The 13370-nt window shown below is 35.6% G+C and overlaps 2 protein-coding genes across 2 annotated transcripts; one reads left to right on the top strand and one right to left on the bottom strand.

Annotated features, from left to right (window-relative positions):
• Nucleotides 1-3901: 3901 nt before the first annotated feature.
• Nucleotides 3902-6629, bottom strand: hint2 (histidine triad nucleotide binding protein 2). Its single transcript, XM_088910962.1, has 5 exons — nt 6483-6629; nt 5827-5979; nt 4940-5044; nt 4429-4501; nt 3902-4195 (listed from the first exon to the last, which is right to left on the bottom strand). The coding sequence occupies exons 1-5, from the start codon at nt 6597-6599 to the stop codon at nt 4104-4106; spliced, it is 540 nt and encodes a 179-aa protein (XP_088767088.1). The 5' UTR covers nt 6600-6629; the 3' UTR covers nt 3902-4103.
• Nucleotides 6630-7409: 780 nt separating this feature from the next.
• Nucleotides 7410-11949, top strand: mrps30 (mitochondrial ribosomal protein S30). Its single transcript, XM_088911120.1, has 5 exons — nt 7410-8044; nt 8605-8750; nt 9588-9693; nt 10405-10581; nt 11584-11949. Exons 1-5 carry the CDS (start codon nt 7462-7464, stop codon nt 11850-11852), a joined length of 1281 nt encoding a protein of 426 aa, XP_088767246.1. The 5' UTR covers nt 7410-7461; the 3' UTR covers nt 11853-11949.
• Nucleotides 11950-13370: the final 1421 nt, after the last annotated feature.

Here is a 13370-nt window from a genome sequence, read left to right as displayed (position 1 = left end):
CCTCTGCTACCAAATCCTGCAGGTTATGTGACAACTTCCTCAACACCTGTTTCACTTCGCTCATTAACCAATTGGCGGCTGGAGTGAGAAATCGTTTTCTTTTGTGTATGCTCAAGCGTTTTCTTTCAATTAGCATTTATGAACATTATTTCAGTTTTTATGTACATCTATCAAACTTTATATTATGGCCAGCTACGGCATTATTGTATAAGTAACATTATTATATATTTAGTAAGTGTTCGTGCATCCAGTGTAGATACTGTACAGTACATTTGCACAATCTTAAATTTTTGCAAAAGATCATTTAAACTAGGGATGAAGAGAACAGTGTCTATATTAATGATCTGCTAAAAAAATAAGAAAATTAAAAATGGATGAAAATTTTGACTCCACTCCGTTCCGAATTCTGAAGTGTTCTAGATTTCAGTTTTAGAAGTGTTATACATGTACTGTACAGTATGTCAGTGCGTTAGTAGGGATTATGTTAGTTCTGGGATTACAGAGACTTGGCTAACAGATATTACATAGTACACAATAATAGGAAATTAAACATGACCTGAACAAACCAGTATTTCAAAATTTAAATGGGTAAAATTAATTTCCAACAACTCCCAGAGTTTAAAATATTATTTAAATAGTTTGATTAAATAGTCAAAAATGTAATTGGAACATCTCACTACAGAATGGGAGATTGTAATTTACCCAATACAGGATAGAATATTCATGTTGGAAGCACTGTAGTTTAAACTGTGATGGTAGAAATGGTTAATGACTCTTTTGACCCAGTTTGTCACAACATTCAGGAGAGGTGGTGTTTATATTGATCCAGTGTTCCCAAACAATGAAGATAAAGTAAGGGGAATAAAGGTAAGAGATCTACTAGAGAGTTGTAAACATAACATATGATTTTTTAGATTTAAAAATATTTCTATAGGTAGATTCTAAAGTTAAGATCTCTAATTTTTAGAAATTATGACAATGAAGAAGCAAAATGTCATTTTCAGTACAGTACAGTATGTAGATTGTGGTCAGACATACTCTATGACAAAAGAGATACAAGTGTTGAAGACAAGGCAAATTCACCCCAATATTAAATCAAAATGATGCACATTTTTAAAATTAATAGTTTATTCAAAACTTGAATTCTCAAACTGAAGACTTCAAAGGGTAGGGTAGTATGTTACTTTAGATTTCAGCAAAAACTAAAGAGAAAAAGATGATTGCTTAAGTACTCAGACCCTTGAACTCAACATTTGGTGAAAGCACTTTTAACAGCAATTAGAGCTGCGCTTAGGATAACACCAACTACAGTATATCTAAACCAACTTTGCACACAGGCTTGCAATGTTTGCCACTTCTTCTTGGCAGATTTGCTCTCTCCTTTATGGATAGCACTTTTCAACTCTTTCTACAGATTCTCAACAGGATTCAAGTCAGTTCTAAGGGCTACTCAAGGATATTTCCTGTCTTGTCTTTAAGCCACTCCAAATGCAGTAAAGGTTTGGTCTTGTGCTTTGGTTCATTGTCGAATTTCCCAAAGTACTTTGCTCCACCTACATTCTCTTCAGTCTAGACTAGCTTCCCGGTCTCTGATGAGATGCAGAACTGTAACATACTATACTGTTGCTGCCACCATGATTGACAGTAGGGATGGTGTAGACTGCGTGATGCCATTTTTTCTGTTTGTTTAACCACAAACCTTTTGCCACATGTTTACAGTATCACCGAAATGCTTTGTTGCAAACTCTTTATGGCGTTTGAGATGGGATTTCCACAAAACAGTCCAGCTTTGAGGATCTTGTTGACTGATGCACATCTTCTCCCTTCTTAGCCATTGAGCTCCATAGATTTTTTAAAGTCACCATTGGCCTTATACAGTACCTTATACAGTACCGTACTCGGATGGATAGCCTGATGTAGGCAGTGTCTGGGTGCTCTCCACTTTTTAATGATTGACTTCACCATGGTCAGAGTAATAATTTTGTATCTTTATTTTATACCCTTCTTCTTATCTGTGCCTCTGTACAATTTTATCCCTGAGTTGTTTTGACAGTTCCATGGTCTTCATGGCTGAATCTTTCCTCAAACTTCACTATCTAACTGGAGACAGGTGCATTTATTGTAAAGTCATGTAACCCACTATTATTACGTACAGATGGAGAACACGTAACTCATTGTGTGGTTCATTAAGGTAATTCAGTGTACCTAAATTTAATTAGATTGGACACAACAAAGGGTTTGAATTTTTATGCAACCATGAATTTTCCATTTAAGTTTAATTTTATTTACCTGTTTTTTTTTTGCAGTAGGATGTGTATAACAAATATTAATTGCTACTTCAAAGCACCGTAATAGCAAGCTTTAAAACTGCGAAAACTGCAATAGATGAATACAATATTGAATACTTCTACAGGTCATTGTACATGGAATGTTTGTACGATGATTAGACAATTACCAAGTGTTTGTACACTTATTTTCAGCCTTAAGTCAGTATATTTGATTATTATAATTTCATTCTTTCCTTGTCTGCGCAGCTTCATAAGGACAGTAACTATGCAGTGGTATACAAATCTCACATTTCTTATGAAACTTTTGGACAACACAACCAAGTTTCAATTCGGAACTTGAACTAGTTGGTAGAGGTTGCACAAGAACAATTATGGTAGTACTTGAAAAATGAATTAAGTATACAGAGTGCCTGTCTGAATATCTAGTATTTCAGTGTCAACCTGCTATTGTGCAAGCTTTTAGCAGTTGCCATAGAGAACTCACCTGGTAGTTTAATGGTAACTAACACGGCCACTATTTTATTCTAGATAAACTTGCAAATCCTGCTGCTCAAGGACATTGGGCCAGGACACTGAGAAGTACACAAATCAGTGAACTAAATTTCTGTTCCAGGTTTCAAAAATACTCCTCTGTAACCTCTGCCTTGGTTTTCAATAATAATTAATGAAATTGACAAAAATAAAGGGTAATGAAAGTGTCCTCCAATATCTCTTTATACAACAACCTTTTTAATAATGGTATATTGCATTTCTGAATCATCAGTTTTAATGTCTCTTATGTGACATATTAACATTGTATGAAGTTAAATTTAAAGAGAAAAAAGTTAAAATAGCCAATGATTAGGTGTGGTGCTGGATGTTCTATTTAAAGAAATCTATTTTTCTACTACCTTTGAAACACTGGGCAAACTGTGATAGAGAACAACCTTCAGGAGTTTCCAAGATACTTGTATGCAACTTGTACTGTAAAACAATGAGTTGCATAGTAACATCTTTTCAGTCCTTGAGCTTTACAGTAATCCTCCTCTTTGGCACCGAATAATTTCCTCATCCCATTTATCTATTATGTATTTTCTGATGATTTGTATAGTAAATACACACCCAGCACCCCGAGGTTTATTAATTTAAGTGACTGTGTTTAAGTGATCAGCAGTTTTACTATAAATGACTGTTGGGCACATGATGTAACACAGGTGTATCAGTGCTCAATAAAACATCTAAATCAACTTATCATAGACAGGCAGAAACTGCAGAACGCATTTTATTACAACAAAGATGACCTGAATCTAGAATGCAGATAAAAGCAGTCTTCATTTTGGACGTTTTCAGCTCAGGAATAAATCTGTAGCAACTTACACCATGTGACCATGTGAAATTTTCTTATACATACTGTACATTCATGGAAGAGCTGGCTTCCAAATACACTAGCTAATCTGTTATCTGGTTTATCTGGTTTAATTGTGTACCAGGAAAGCAAAATCTGAAGCCAAACAGTTAACAAATTGGATATCCTTCTGTCTTCAGATCCTCTGTAGGTTAGGATGACCTCCAATTTCACTCACCTGATGAATGTAAATATGCTGGCTAACAGATACACATAATTCAAATATAGGTAAATTAAAGTTTTTTAGGCTTTATTGTAAGTGGCTCATACATTGTGTGTTGAAGCTTATAACGACTCCTTTCACTCATGTGAAAAGGGCTTGATATTACTTACAACTGTTTAATCACAACAAGACAATCCACATTCAAAATTACCTTAATATATATGTATTTATATCAGTACAGCAACTGGAATGTTTTAAGGCCTGTCTTCTAGCCAGGAGGCCAGGACATTTGTCGCCCTCCGAGTACGTGGATGTGCAGGTGATACACTGATTGTGCTCCATGCTTCCCATCATTAATAACTGTAAACACAAAAAAATTAAGACAAAGAAAAAAATCACTTAATTTAATATGCCTTAAATTTTTGGAAAAATAATTTGTTATTGAGGCTGCATATAGTATGGAGTTAGTATATAAGCAATGAAAAACCAAGCAACATCTGTCTGGAGAGAAGACCCTACAGTACAAACCATAATGTTCACTGTGACACACAAGAATAACTCCAGTCTACGTACTTCCTATTTTTTCCACTTACCCACTCTGTAGCCTTCTCGCAATCCCTCTTTTGCAGCCACATTTTTAGCCACTACCAAGAGGTGACCTAAAAGCTGGAAATAATGAAAAAAACATCCATGCACAGATACGTAAAAGAAGAGAATCTGAGCTCATTTCACTTTACTAACAAATACTCTCTGCTTGTGAAACAGTACTGTATATTCCACTTTATTTTACTGTGGTGTATTTCTCCTCTCAGGAATAGAAAGAAACAGGAAAGGGCACTTCACTGTCATGGGTAAGAGTTTGGAATTTTCTCTACATCCCCATGAATGTTTTTCCAGTTGTCTCTTAACCCTGGTCCTGCAGACCTGGTCCTGGGTCCTCCCAGTTAGGACATTTAGGGTTGCTTGTAATGATTTCTAAAGATTAAGAAAACTTCTACATACTGAAATTTATCTTAAAATAGTGCAATATTTTAAGCTACAGGGCCTACAAGCCTTTGAGCTAAAGGCCTCTGTTGCCTCTACTGTCAGAACTGAAAATATTACCTGTGCTTCGTCATCTTTTGCCTCACTGATTCTTGGGATTGGAGTCCTGGGGATGACAAGAAAATGCACGGGAGCCTGGGGACTTATATCTCGGAATGCCAGGCACTGCAAATTAAAACAAAAATCATTGTTTGGATTAATTTATCTTTTGTTTTTCATTGAAATTGTAAAACGGATGCCGAAAGCCTAAAAACCATAACAGTGTCCCAATTCTCAGCACACGCTTTAGGAACTGCTTGGTTAGGGCTTAGTTCAACAAACCTGCACTGGAACAGCATCAAGCTACATAATACGGCTAGTTTGGTCATCTCGAAACACAGAACCTTACTGTATATAATTGCCACATACAAAATTAGAATACAAACAATGTCAGCACATTATACCACAAAACATTTGTTCTGTACAAGCTTCCCCTTGAAACATTTTTGCAGGATGTCACTGTAGCTTCCTTCTTATTTTACAGACAAAAATAATCCTACCTTAATTTTAATTACAAAATTAATCAGTCCTGCTTTTAAATGGAAAACATGCATTGAAAAATATTAGAACTATAATTGTACTTTCCTAGATACTAAATGCATAGTCTATTGCTTAAATATATAAGCATAAAAAACAAGAATAAATCATTATGACAGAATCTACATGGCATTTCCTTTGAGTGCACGTATTTTCTATGCATCTGTACAAACAACGTTTAATAGAAGACAAGTATATTCCCCGTAATAATGATTATTAGACTGTCCCTGTCACAAGAAAATTGCTTTTAAACCTAATCTGGTTGGTGCCTTTTTAATTGTCCTCAAGTTTCTTAGTGACTTACTGGTTGTTCTATGACAGTGTACTGAATAGGTCAATGTATGAACGGTTTTTTTTTCTGAGCACATCACCTTCTCATCTTCGTAAATGACGTCCGCAGGTATGGTCTTGTCAATGATTTTAGAGAAGATAGTAGAAGCTGGGTTTCCATATTTTCTCCTGGCTTCTTCAGCAAGACGGGCTTTTGTTACTTCATCTGAGTCTGTCCCCGCGCAATACCCTCTCTGTCACAGAGAAGGTAACACACGTATGAAATTAAAAGGTTTTCTTTTACATGGAAGTTTTGCATTGTTTATTTTAAATGTTGTCATAAGTGGCTTTAACAAAAACAAACTGAAAGATCACTATACTGCAAATGCGCTATTTCTACAAATTAACATGACTGATTTTGAAATAAGTGATTTTTATCGAAGGTGTTTATTTGTACAGTACCTCAGTGCTTACTTGTACTAGTGTATACGATTTCACATGTAATTAACCTGGAAAACACGACACTTTAAATTTTCACCTCCAGCTTGAATGTGACTTTTAGGTCACGGTTTTGCAGATCCTTCCAAATATCACGGAGAAAACACTTAGAATACGTTTTAAGGTAGATACCTGAATTTAGGTATTGCACAAGTTGTATTTCTAAATTGCGAAATATAACTTGCTACATATTAGCTACAAGTACAAAAGCTATGGCCTATACAAAATACATTTTCACAATAAAAACTTTTCGTCATACCTCAACATAGCCCTTAACCCTAGGTGCAAGCAGTAAAGCGGTGAAGTTAATCAAATTTATTTTCAAACACCGCGTTGACACAATTAGTGAATTTGTCCCGAGTTTTAACCCCAGCATGATAGTGCTGCAAACACCGGTCTGCTTCCTCCTCCAGGAGCTACAGATTGGCTGACCAGCAAACAGATCCTGGTCGCACTGTACGCTTTGATTGGTTCAATGTTGCTTCAATCTAAAATGTAGGTAAAATAATGACTACACTTAATTTTAAAGACCCAGATTAAATAAGGTATGATATGGACAAAAGGTAGCTCTTCTGGGAAGAACGCTGTAATTCAATAAAAACATGTAATGTCATTTTGTATACTGCTAACTACGGGATATGCTGTATGTTGGAAACTGGATGTTTAGTGTGTTCCCTACACTATTTAAAGCAGCATGAGCATACTTTATATTTGTAGGACAATATAAAGTAGGACCTTGCGATCACATGTATACAATACTGAACATACTGTACTTATGGTAAAAAGAGCATTAACTAATTTCACAGGCGAAGAGTACGTTAAAAAGAATAGTGGTAAACCTACCCCTCCTGCAAACACACACGACGGTTATTTTGCATATGTTAAACGTACAGTACTATAAAATAGAACAATTAGACTTGGTGAGGCATTAAAACTTATTTCCATGTCCAAACTACAGCATCCTTTGGTTTGTTAAACTTCAATCAACAACAGCATTATTCTCTTGAAATCCTGTTCACTATTTAATGAATCTATCGTTAAAGGACATATAATTGATAAAGCTGCAAGTTCATGTGATTTCTTGTGTCCACATTTACTGCAAAACATGTGTACCTGAGTAGGCGGAGCCAAGCTGTAGCTTGGTAATAAGACATTTGTACTACAATTGCTATATGTCAATAGAGACGTCAATCATTGGGTTCACATCTCGCGAGAATTTGTTTTTTATCACCGGGAAAATGGCGGCGTCCAGTAGGTTGTCATTGCAACTGTTTGCCTTAAAAAGAGGGCTTATTTTGAATTTTAGAAGAGTTTTACATACAGAGCCTTCAGTTAGGGAGCCTGCGTACCCCCCTATTATTCCGTCTCGGACGGCAAAGAGTAAATCGGCAAAGAAACTGAGGGAAGAAGAATTTATCAACCAAGTACGATCTGCAGCGACGGTGCAAGAAAAACTTAGGCTCCTCACCAAATTTCAGCGAAAGAAGTACGTGCTTTATCCACAGACATTTGCATTGAATGCAGACAGATGGTATCAGCATTTCACCAAGACGGCATACCTGCCTGGTCTCCCTAAGACATTTAGTGTAGAAAGTGGCAGTAAGTTGAAAGAGGCAGATGTCATTGATAGTGATGTTTTTTCCGAGCTTCGATCCCTTGTGTGCAATGCAATTTTACAGGAGAACTTTTATCTCAAGAAAAGAAGGCCTTTTCTGCAGAGAGAACAAGAGCACTTCGTTGCGCCTTTCCTATCAAACATGGTGTCTGCCGTTACCAACACTTTAGCTAAACACAACCCACTACTGAAAGTGTCAAGCCTAGGTAAGTACATTTTCTGAACACCTCACATTAATTATTATTTATTGTGTTGTATTTAATAAGACGGCCTCTTCAGAAGCATGTGTGGTACTCTTTCATTTACACCTGCAGCCTTTTTAAGCTTCTTCACGTTGTGGTTGATGTCCAGCTTTTTTATTGACATTAGTCACATGGCAATGTTCTTCAACATCAATTAACCAATATGTGCTTAACTTGGAACAGTTATATTTTTGCTTTTCCATAAGAAGGATGTTATATTTATATTTAATGTCTCTATAATGTTGAAAATGATGTATCAGTAATGGATTGAGAACCTCAAAGTCCTTGAAATGACACCTCATTAAAAACAGAATCATTTGCGTCATACCCTTTTTTCTAAATTTGATCATACCATCAATTTTCCATTATTTCTTATTATCTCTTCTCTGCCTTATACCTTGTTTTAGATATGATATTGCTGCTGTAATATTAATGTTAAATAGGCAGTTATGTGACCTCAGTAAACTACATTCTACAGTTTTCGTCACTTGAAATAAATGCTCTTGGGCTGTTTCCTCCTGTAGATTTTGGCCCTCAGGTGAACTTCTACTGGATGCGAGGAGAGACGACTGTTCCCCGGGGGCACCGACGTGGGCGAGTTGATCCAGTGAGATTTCAGATTGATGACCAACCACACAGTCAGTTACGAGTGCCCCAGCAACTCCCAGAGGTACTCGGATGCTTCTTTTGTTCTAGATTTGTGCTCTGCACAAATGCTTGGTATTGGGATTTGAATTATGAAAAAATAGGTTTAGCAAAACAATACCGATGTCTCTCACTGGACTTCCAAACAGCTGAACTGAAAATGGCCAAGTCTCTTTTGAGTGCAATTTATACCTTCAAATCCAGAGATCACTGGTTCAAATCCTGGATGTACTATTTAACTGTAACCACACTTGCCAAGGAAGTGGTGTATAGCTTCCTGGTAAATGTATTATCTCAAGGGCTGTGTCAGTTATTGGTTTCACACACCAGGCTGGCTGTTTAAAGCATGAATTTGTGCAGTGGAAAATAGATGGCTTGAAGCCCATTTTTGACTGTTGGCTGTATCTCTCTTTCCTTGGGTAGGAGTGGTGAGGTGGTAGCAGTGAGGAAATAGGATTAACAGAATTCTAAAGCTGTGAAATATTGAAAGAAAAGCTCTTAAGTAATAAAGTAATTTTAATAAGAATGTTAATAATGCACCTATTGACTGTAATAACAAGTCATTGTGAAACAATGAAGTGATTTAAATTAGAAGCACAAATTAACTTGTCTTTATTGTTAATAGTAATACATTTTCAGGCAAAACCCAATTTATCCATCAGTAAGTGCTGAGTGGATTAAACTGGTAATATTGCATGAAGATTTTGGATTATGACTTTAGTTTATTTTTTACATTTTTTCTTTAGAAATTGTCCCTTATTTTTCACAGTGTGTGCTACTGAAAAATTAACAAAATATTTTGTTATGCATACTTTTTTGCACATTCCAGGTATGATGTTACATAATATCTTGCCTGTTTTAGTTCTTGCCTTTGGAAGAATCGGTTTCTGCAGAAGTTCCAGTGATACATTTTGCACCAGACCTGCTGCCAATGTTCAGAAGACAGTATGATAATAATATATTCATAGGTAATGTATGTTGTTTTAAATAAAATCTTATTTTAGGTTAAATTGCTCATAAGCATCAAAATAGTGATACAGACCTTCCTCTTTTTATATATAAGGACCCTACAGTGAATGTATGTTTTAATACCTTCTATAGTTACTTTTTATATTGCTGAAAAATGTTAAGGGAAAATGTTTTTCTTTAAAAGCATTTAAATGTTAGGGGATTAATTTAGACAAAAACAATGTGGAAGAGCACATCATGAGAGGATAGTTATTAAGTGAGATCTAATTTCCTTTGTGTTGCTTTTCTTTTTCATTTCTACCTTCTTTTACATATGTAGAAATAGCACCTTCAGATGGAGCATTTCATATTTTGCCACAGGTAGCTTTTAAGTATAACTTCAAAATTTACACTTGTAATTGTCCTAGACACTTCAGAATAGGGTGATTTCTGAAAATGCATTCTGCAGCATTTATACCAGGATGTAGTTTCTTATTTGTAAATTCCAGAATCCACTTCAAGTGTAATTAGAAACTTAGATTATGCATGTGTCATCCCAGTGAAGATCTGATATATGAATAACCTGCCAAACTGAAGGAGTTTCATTTTTCATAATGAAGAAAAGGAAAAACAGTTATACAATAAGATGAAAGGTACTCTTTAAAATAAGAGTTCCTACCGCCAGGATGAAAATGCATGAAATACCCACTAAATGGTTCATTTTATAACAGGGTCGAAGGTGGCTGATCCATGCTGTTATGGCCACACACAATTCCACCTTGTTGGGGACAGATTGAGGAGAGACAAGCTAGCCAAGGCCAACCTTGCTGACCAGGTAGAAGTTGGTTTACGGGCCAATGCCATTGCTAGCCTGTTTGCCTGGACTGGAGCTCAGGCTATGTATCAAGGTGGGTATAGTTTTGACTGATAAGTGCACATACTGTATGAAGTAGACATACTGTGTAATATTTTCAAAAACCTTGAAGCTGTTTGCCACCTACTGAACACAATGGTACAATCCAAAGTGCTTATTAGCAGTGAAACATCTGGTGTTATTTATGCTCTGCAGAGGAAGAAATGTGTGTAACTGTCTTACACACTTAAGCTACTGAGATTTGTGAAACTCTAAAAATACTGATTTTTAATGTATTGATTTTTTAATTTCATATTCAAAATTGTTGCTTTCGTAGGAATATCTGAAATGTTTTTCTGTTCATTGCTAGATCAGGTAATAGAGTTAAGTGCATTGGAGTATGTAGAAAAACAGAATAGAAAAAGATTCAGAGGTCTCTAAATTCTTATTCCCTCCAATATTTTTTTTCAATTCATATACTCATTTGGAATAAATTGTAAACCAACTTTTCACAGGTCAAATGCTGCACCACTTGGAAATATTTTCTCAGCTTTGCATACATTTTCTGAAAATTTGAAAACCTTTTTCTAAAAGGAAAAATTACTCCAGCCTTAGTCCTTTTAAACTCTTAAAGAAAACATGTGTAAGGTAATTTGGAATGCTGGGGTTTTTCTTGGTGGCGTTGATCTAGTAAGCGGGCACAGGTTTTAAGTCCTTTTCAGACCTCTGAATAAATCATTGCAAGACTGCAGGATGTTGGGGGGGGAAAAAAGGAAGGACCAACCTCTTCTTATTACCAAGTACTAAGTTGTGAAATACTAGCATGGATTATACCATCTGCTTGGGGTCCTAGGAATTTCACTTCACCTTTAAAAATAGTTAACCGAAAAATCAATATTGAAACATTTTTTATTAAGAAATGTTATAGTGGTACCAGATGGCACCCAATAAAATGTTCAAGTGTCAGCATCACTTTATATATACAATGCAAATGCTTTATGGTAATCATCATACTCTCATTCTGTTATACATTAAATTGTTTATTCTGCATTTTTAGGATTCTGGAGCCATGAAGACGTGACACGTCCCTTTGTGTCCCAAGCTGTAATTACAGATGGTCTTCATTTTTCATTCTTCTGTTACCAGCTCAACACCCTGGGCCTTACTGTACAGACTGACTCGAATAACCCCAGGAAAAATGTGTGCTGGGGCACAGAAAGTATGCGTCTGTACGAGGGTGTGAAGGACGGGGATGTGATAGGATGGAATGACAGTGTTTTGAAACTGCTTGTTCAGTTCCTGATGAATAGACCACATACTATGTGAAAACTTGGTATGTAGTGTCCTTGTTGTGAAAGGCAGATTTTTTGGGGGGCAATGCTAAAAAGAGCTGTATGTTACTCGTTAATAAATGAGATTTGTAAAGTTATGGCTTAATCTTATTTTCTTAAACACTGAACCTCAGAGCTTTTTTTATCCCTGTAATATAAAGTATTTTGTAGGTATGTTTCCATTTTATTTTAAATCAATCATACATCCAGTTAGTACAAAATCTTAGTGTGTTATCTCTTGCACGCTCTCACATAACGTGCCAAGTGCTGAATTCAACCTGATTCCTATCCTTTATTTCTCCTCAAAGTTCACCTAACATACATCTGAAAATGAGTTTCTGCAAAAGTGTACAAGAAATTCTCTCGGATTCTTTTGAAACGCATTCTAGAATTAGCTGTCATTTAAGTAAGACTTAAACCAACTACTAAGATACAGTAATATCTAGGATGATGTGCCTATAGGCATCAATTTCACACACTGCAACACAGGGATGTCGGGAGGGTGTGTGCTTTGTGAGGTCCATCTGGCATTCTTTCAGATGATGTCCTCTAAATAACAGAAACTTATCTAACAACGATAAATACTGCACACTTTACACTGTACAGGCACCATCATTTTGGATTCTACGCATTCTAGAGTACTTTAACTGTTCTAGAGTATCCATAGTACACCTCTCTTCTGAAAGTTTTGATTTCTGGAACTTTATTTTAGAAGAAAGTATTGCACATCAAATTGACTGTATGAAAATAAAATATCAGACTTATCACAATAGGATGAACTTTCACGTGTGGTCTCAATTTCTTTAGTCCTAGAAGTGTTTATGTAGAAAGGGACAGTTTTGACCTGTCTGCAGGGAAACTACTATTCATCTAGTAGTTCGGAGCTGGTCTGTGGTAGCATTTCTTGATTTTTCATTCCAGTTAATTTCCTGGAGGTGTTCTGTGTGATTGAGATCTGGTAACTGCTTTTCCAGATAACTTCGAGAATAGAGAATTCATATATGGTATGTTGCTGTAAATCTGCCCATTCTGTTTTTCTAGTTCACTGAAGTTTTTTTTTAAACTTTTAAACAATTGCTCTTTGTTCAAGTTGAAAGGAAATTACACTATTAATCCAAACTGACTATATGCTCTATCTTTAGATAAACACTTTATCATCTTTTTTTGCAAGCAGTACTGTGGAAACATATACAGGAGTCAGCATCATCACACCTGCATGAAGCTAAATCATCATGTAGTGCAAAATATACTGTATATGTATGTTTAGATATATTATTAAGGAGTTGGAATACTTTTTTTTAAAAAAATAACTATTTTAAACTTCATATTCAGTTCAATATACTTTTCCAATCTGTTTACTGTTTTCATCTGAAATGAACAGTATCTTTTAATATTTATTTCTGCAAAAACGTATCACACTGTTTTAGAATATCCTTGCAGTTTTTAGAACACTATGCTTAATCAAATATATAGCACATTTACATTTATGAGTGTATAATATGTCACCTTACCT

This window comes from Atractosteus spatula, chromosome 3, assembly GCF_055471065.1.
Source record: "Atractosteus spatula isolate fAtrSpa1 chromosome 3, fAtrSpa1.hap1, whole genome shotgun sequence".
NCBI lineage: Eukaryota > Metazoa > Chordata > Actinopteri > Semionotiformes > Lepisosteidae > Atractosteus > Atractosteus spatula.
The sequence above is the reverse complement of the archived record's forward strand: the minus strand, read 5'-3'. Positions and strand labels throughout refer to the sequence as shown.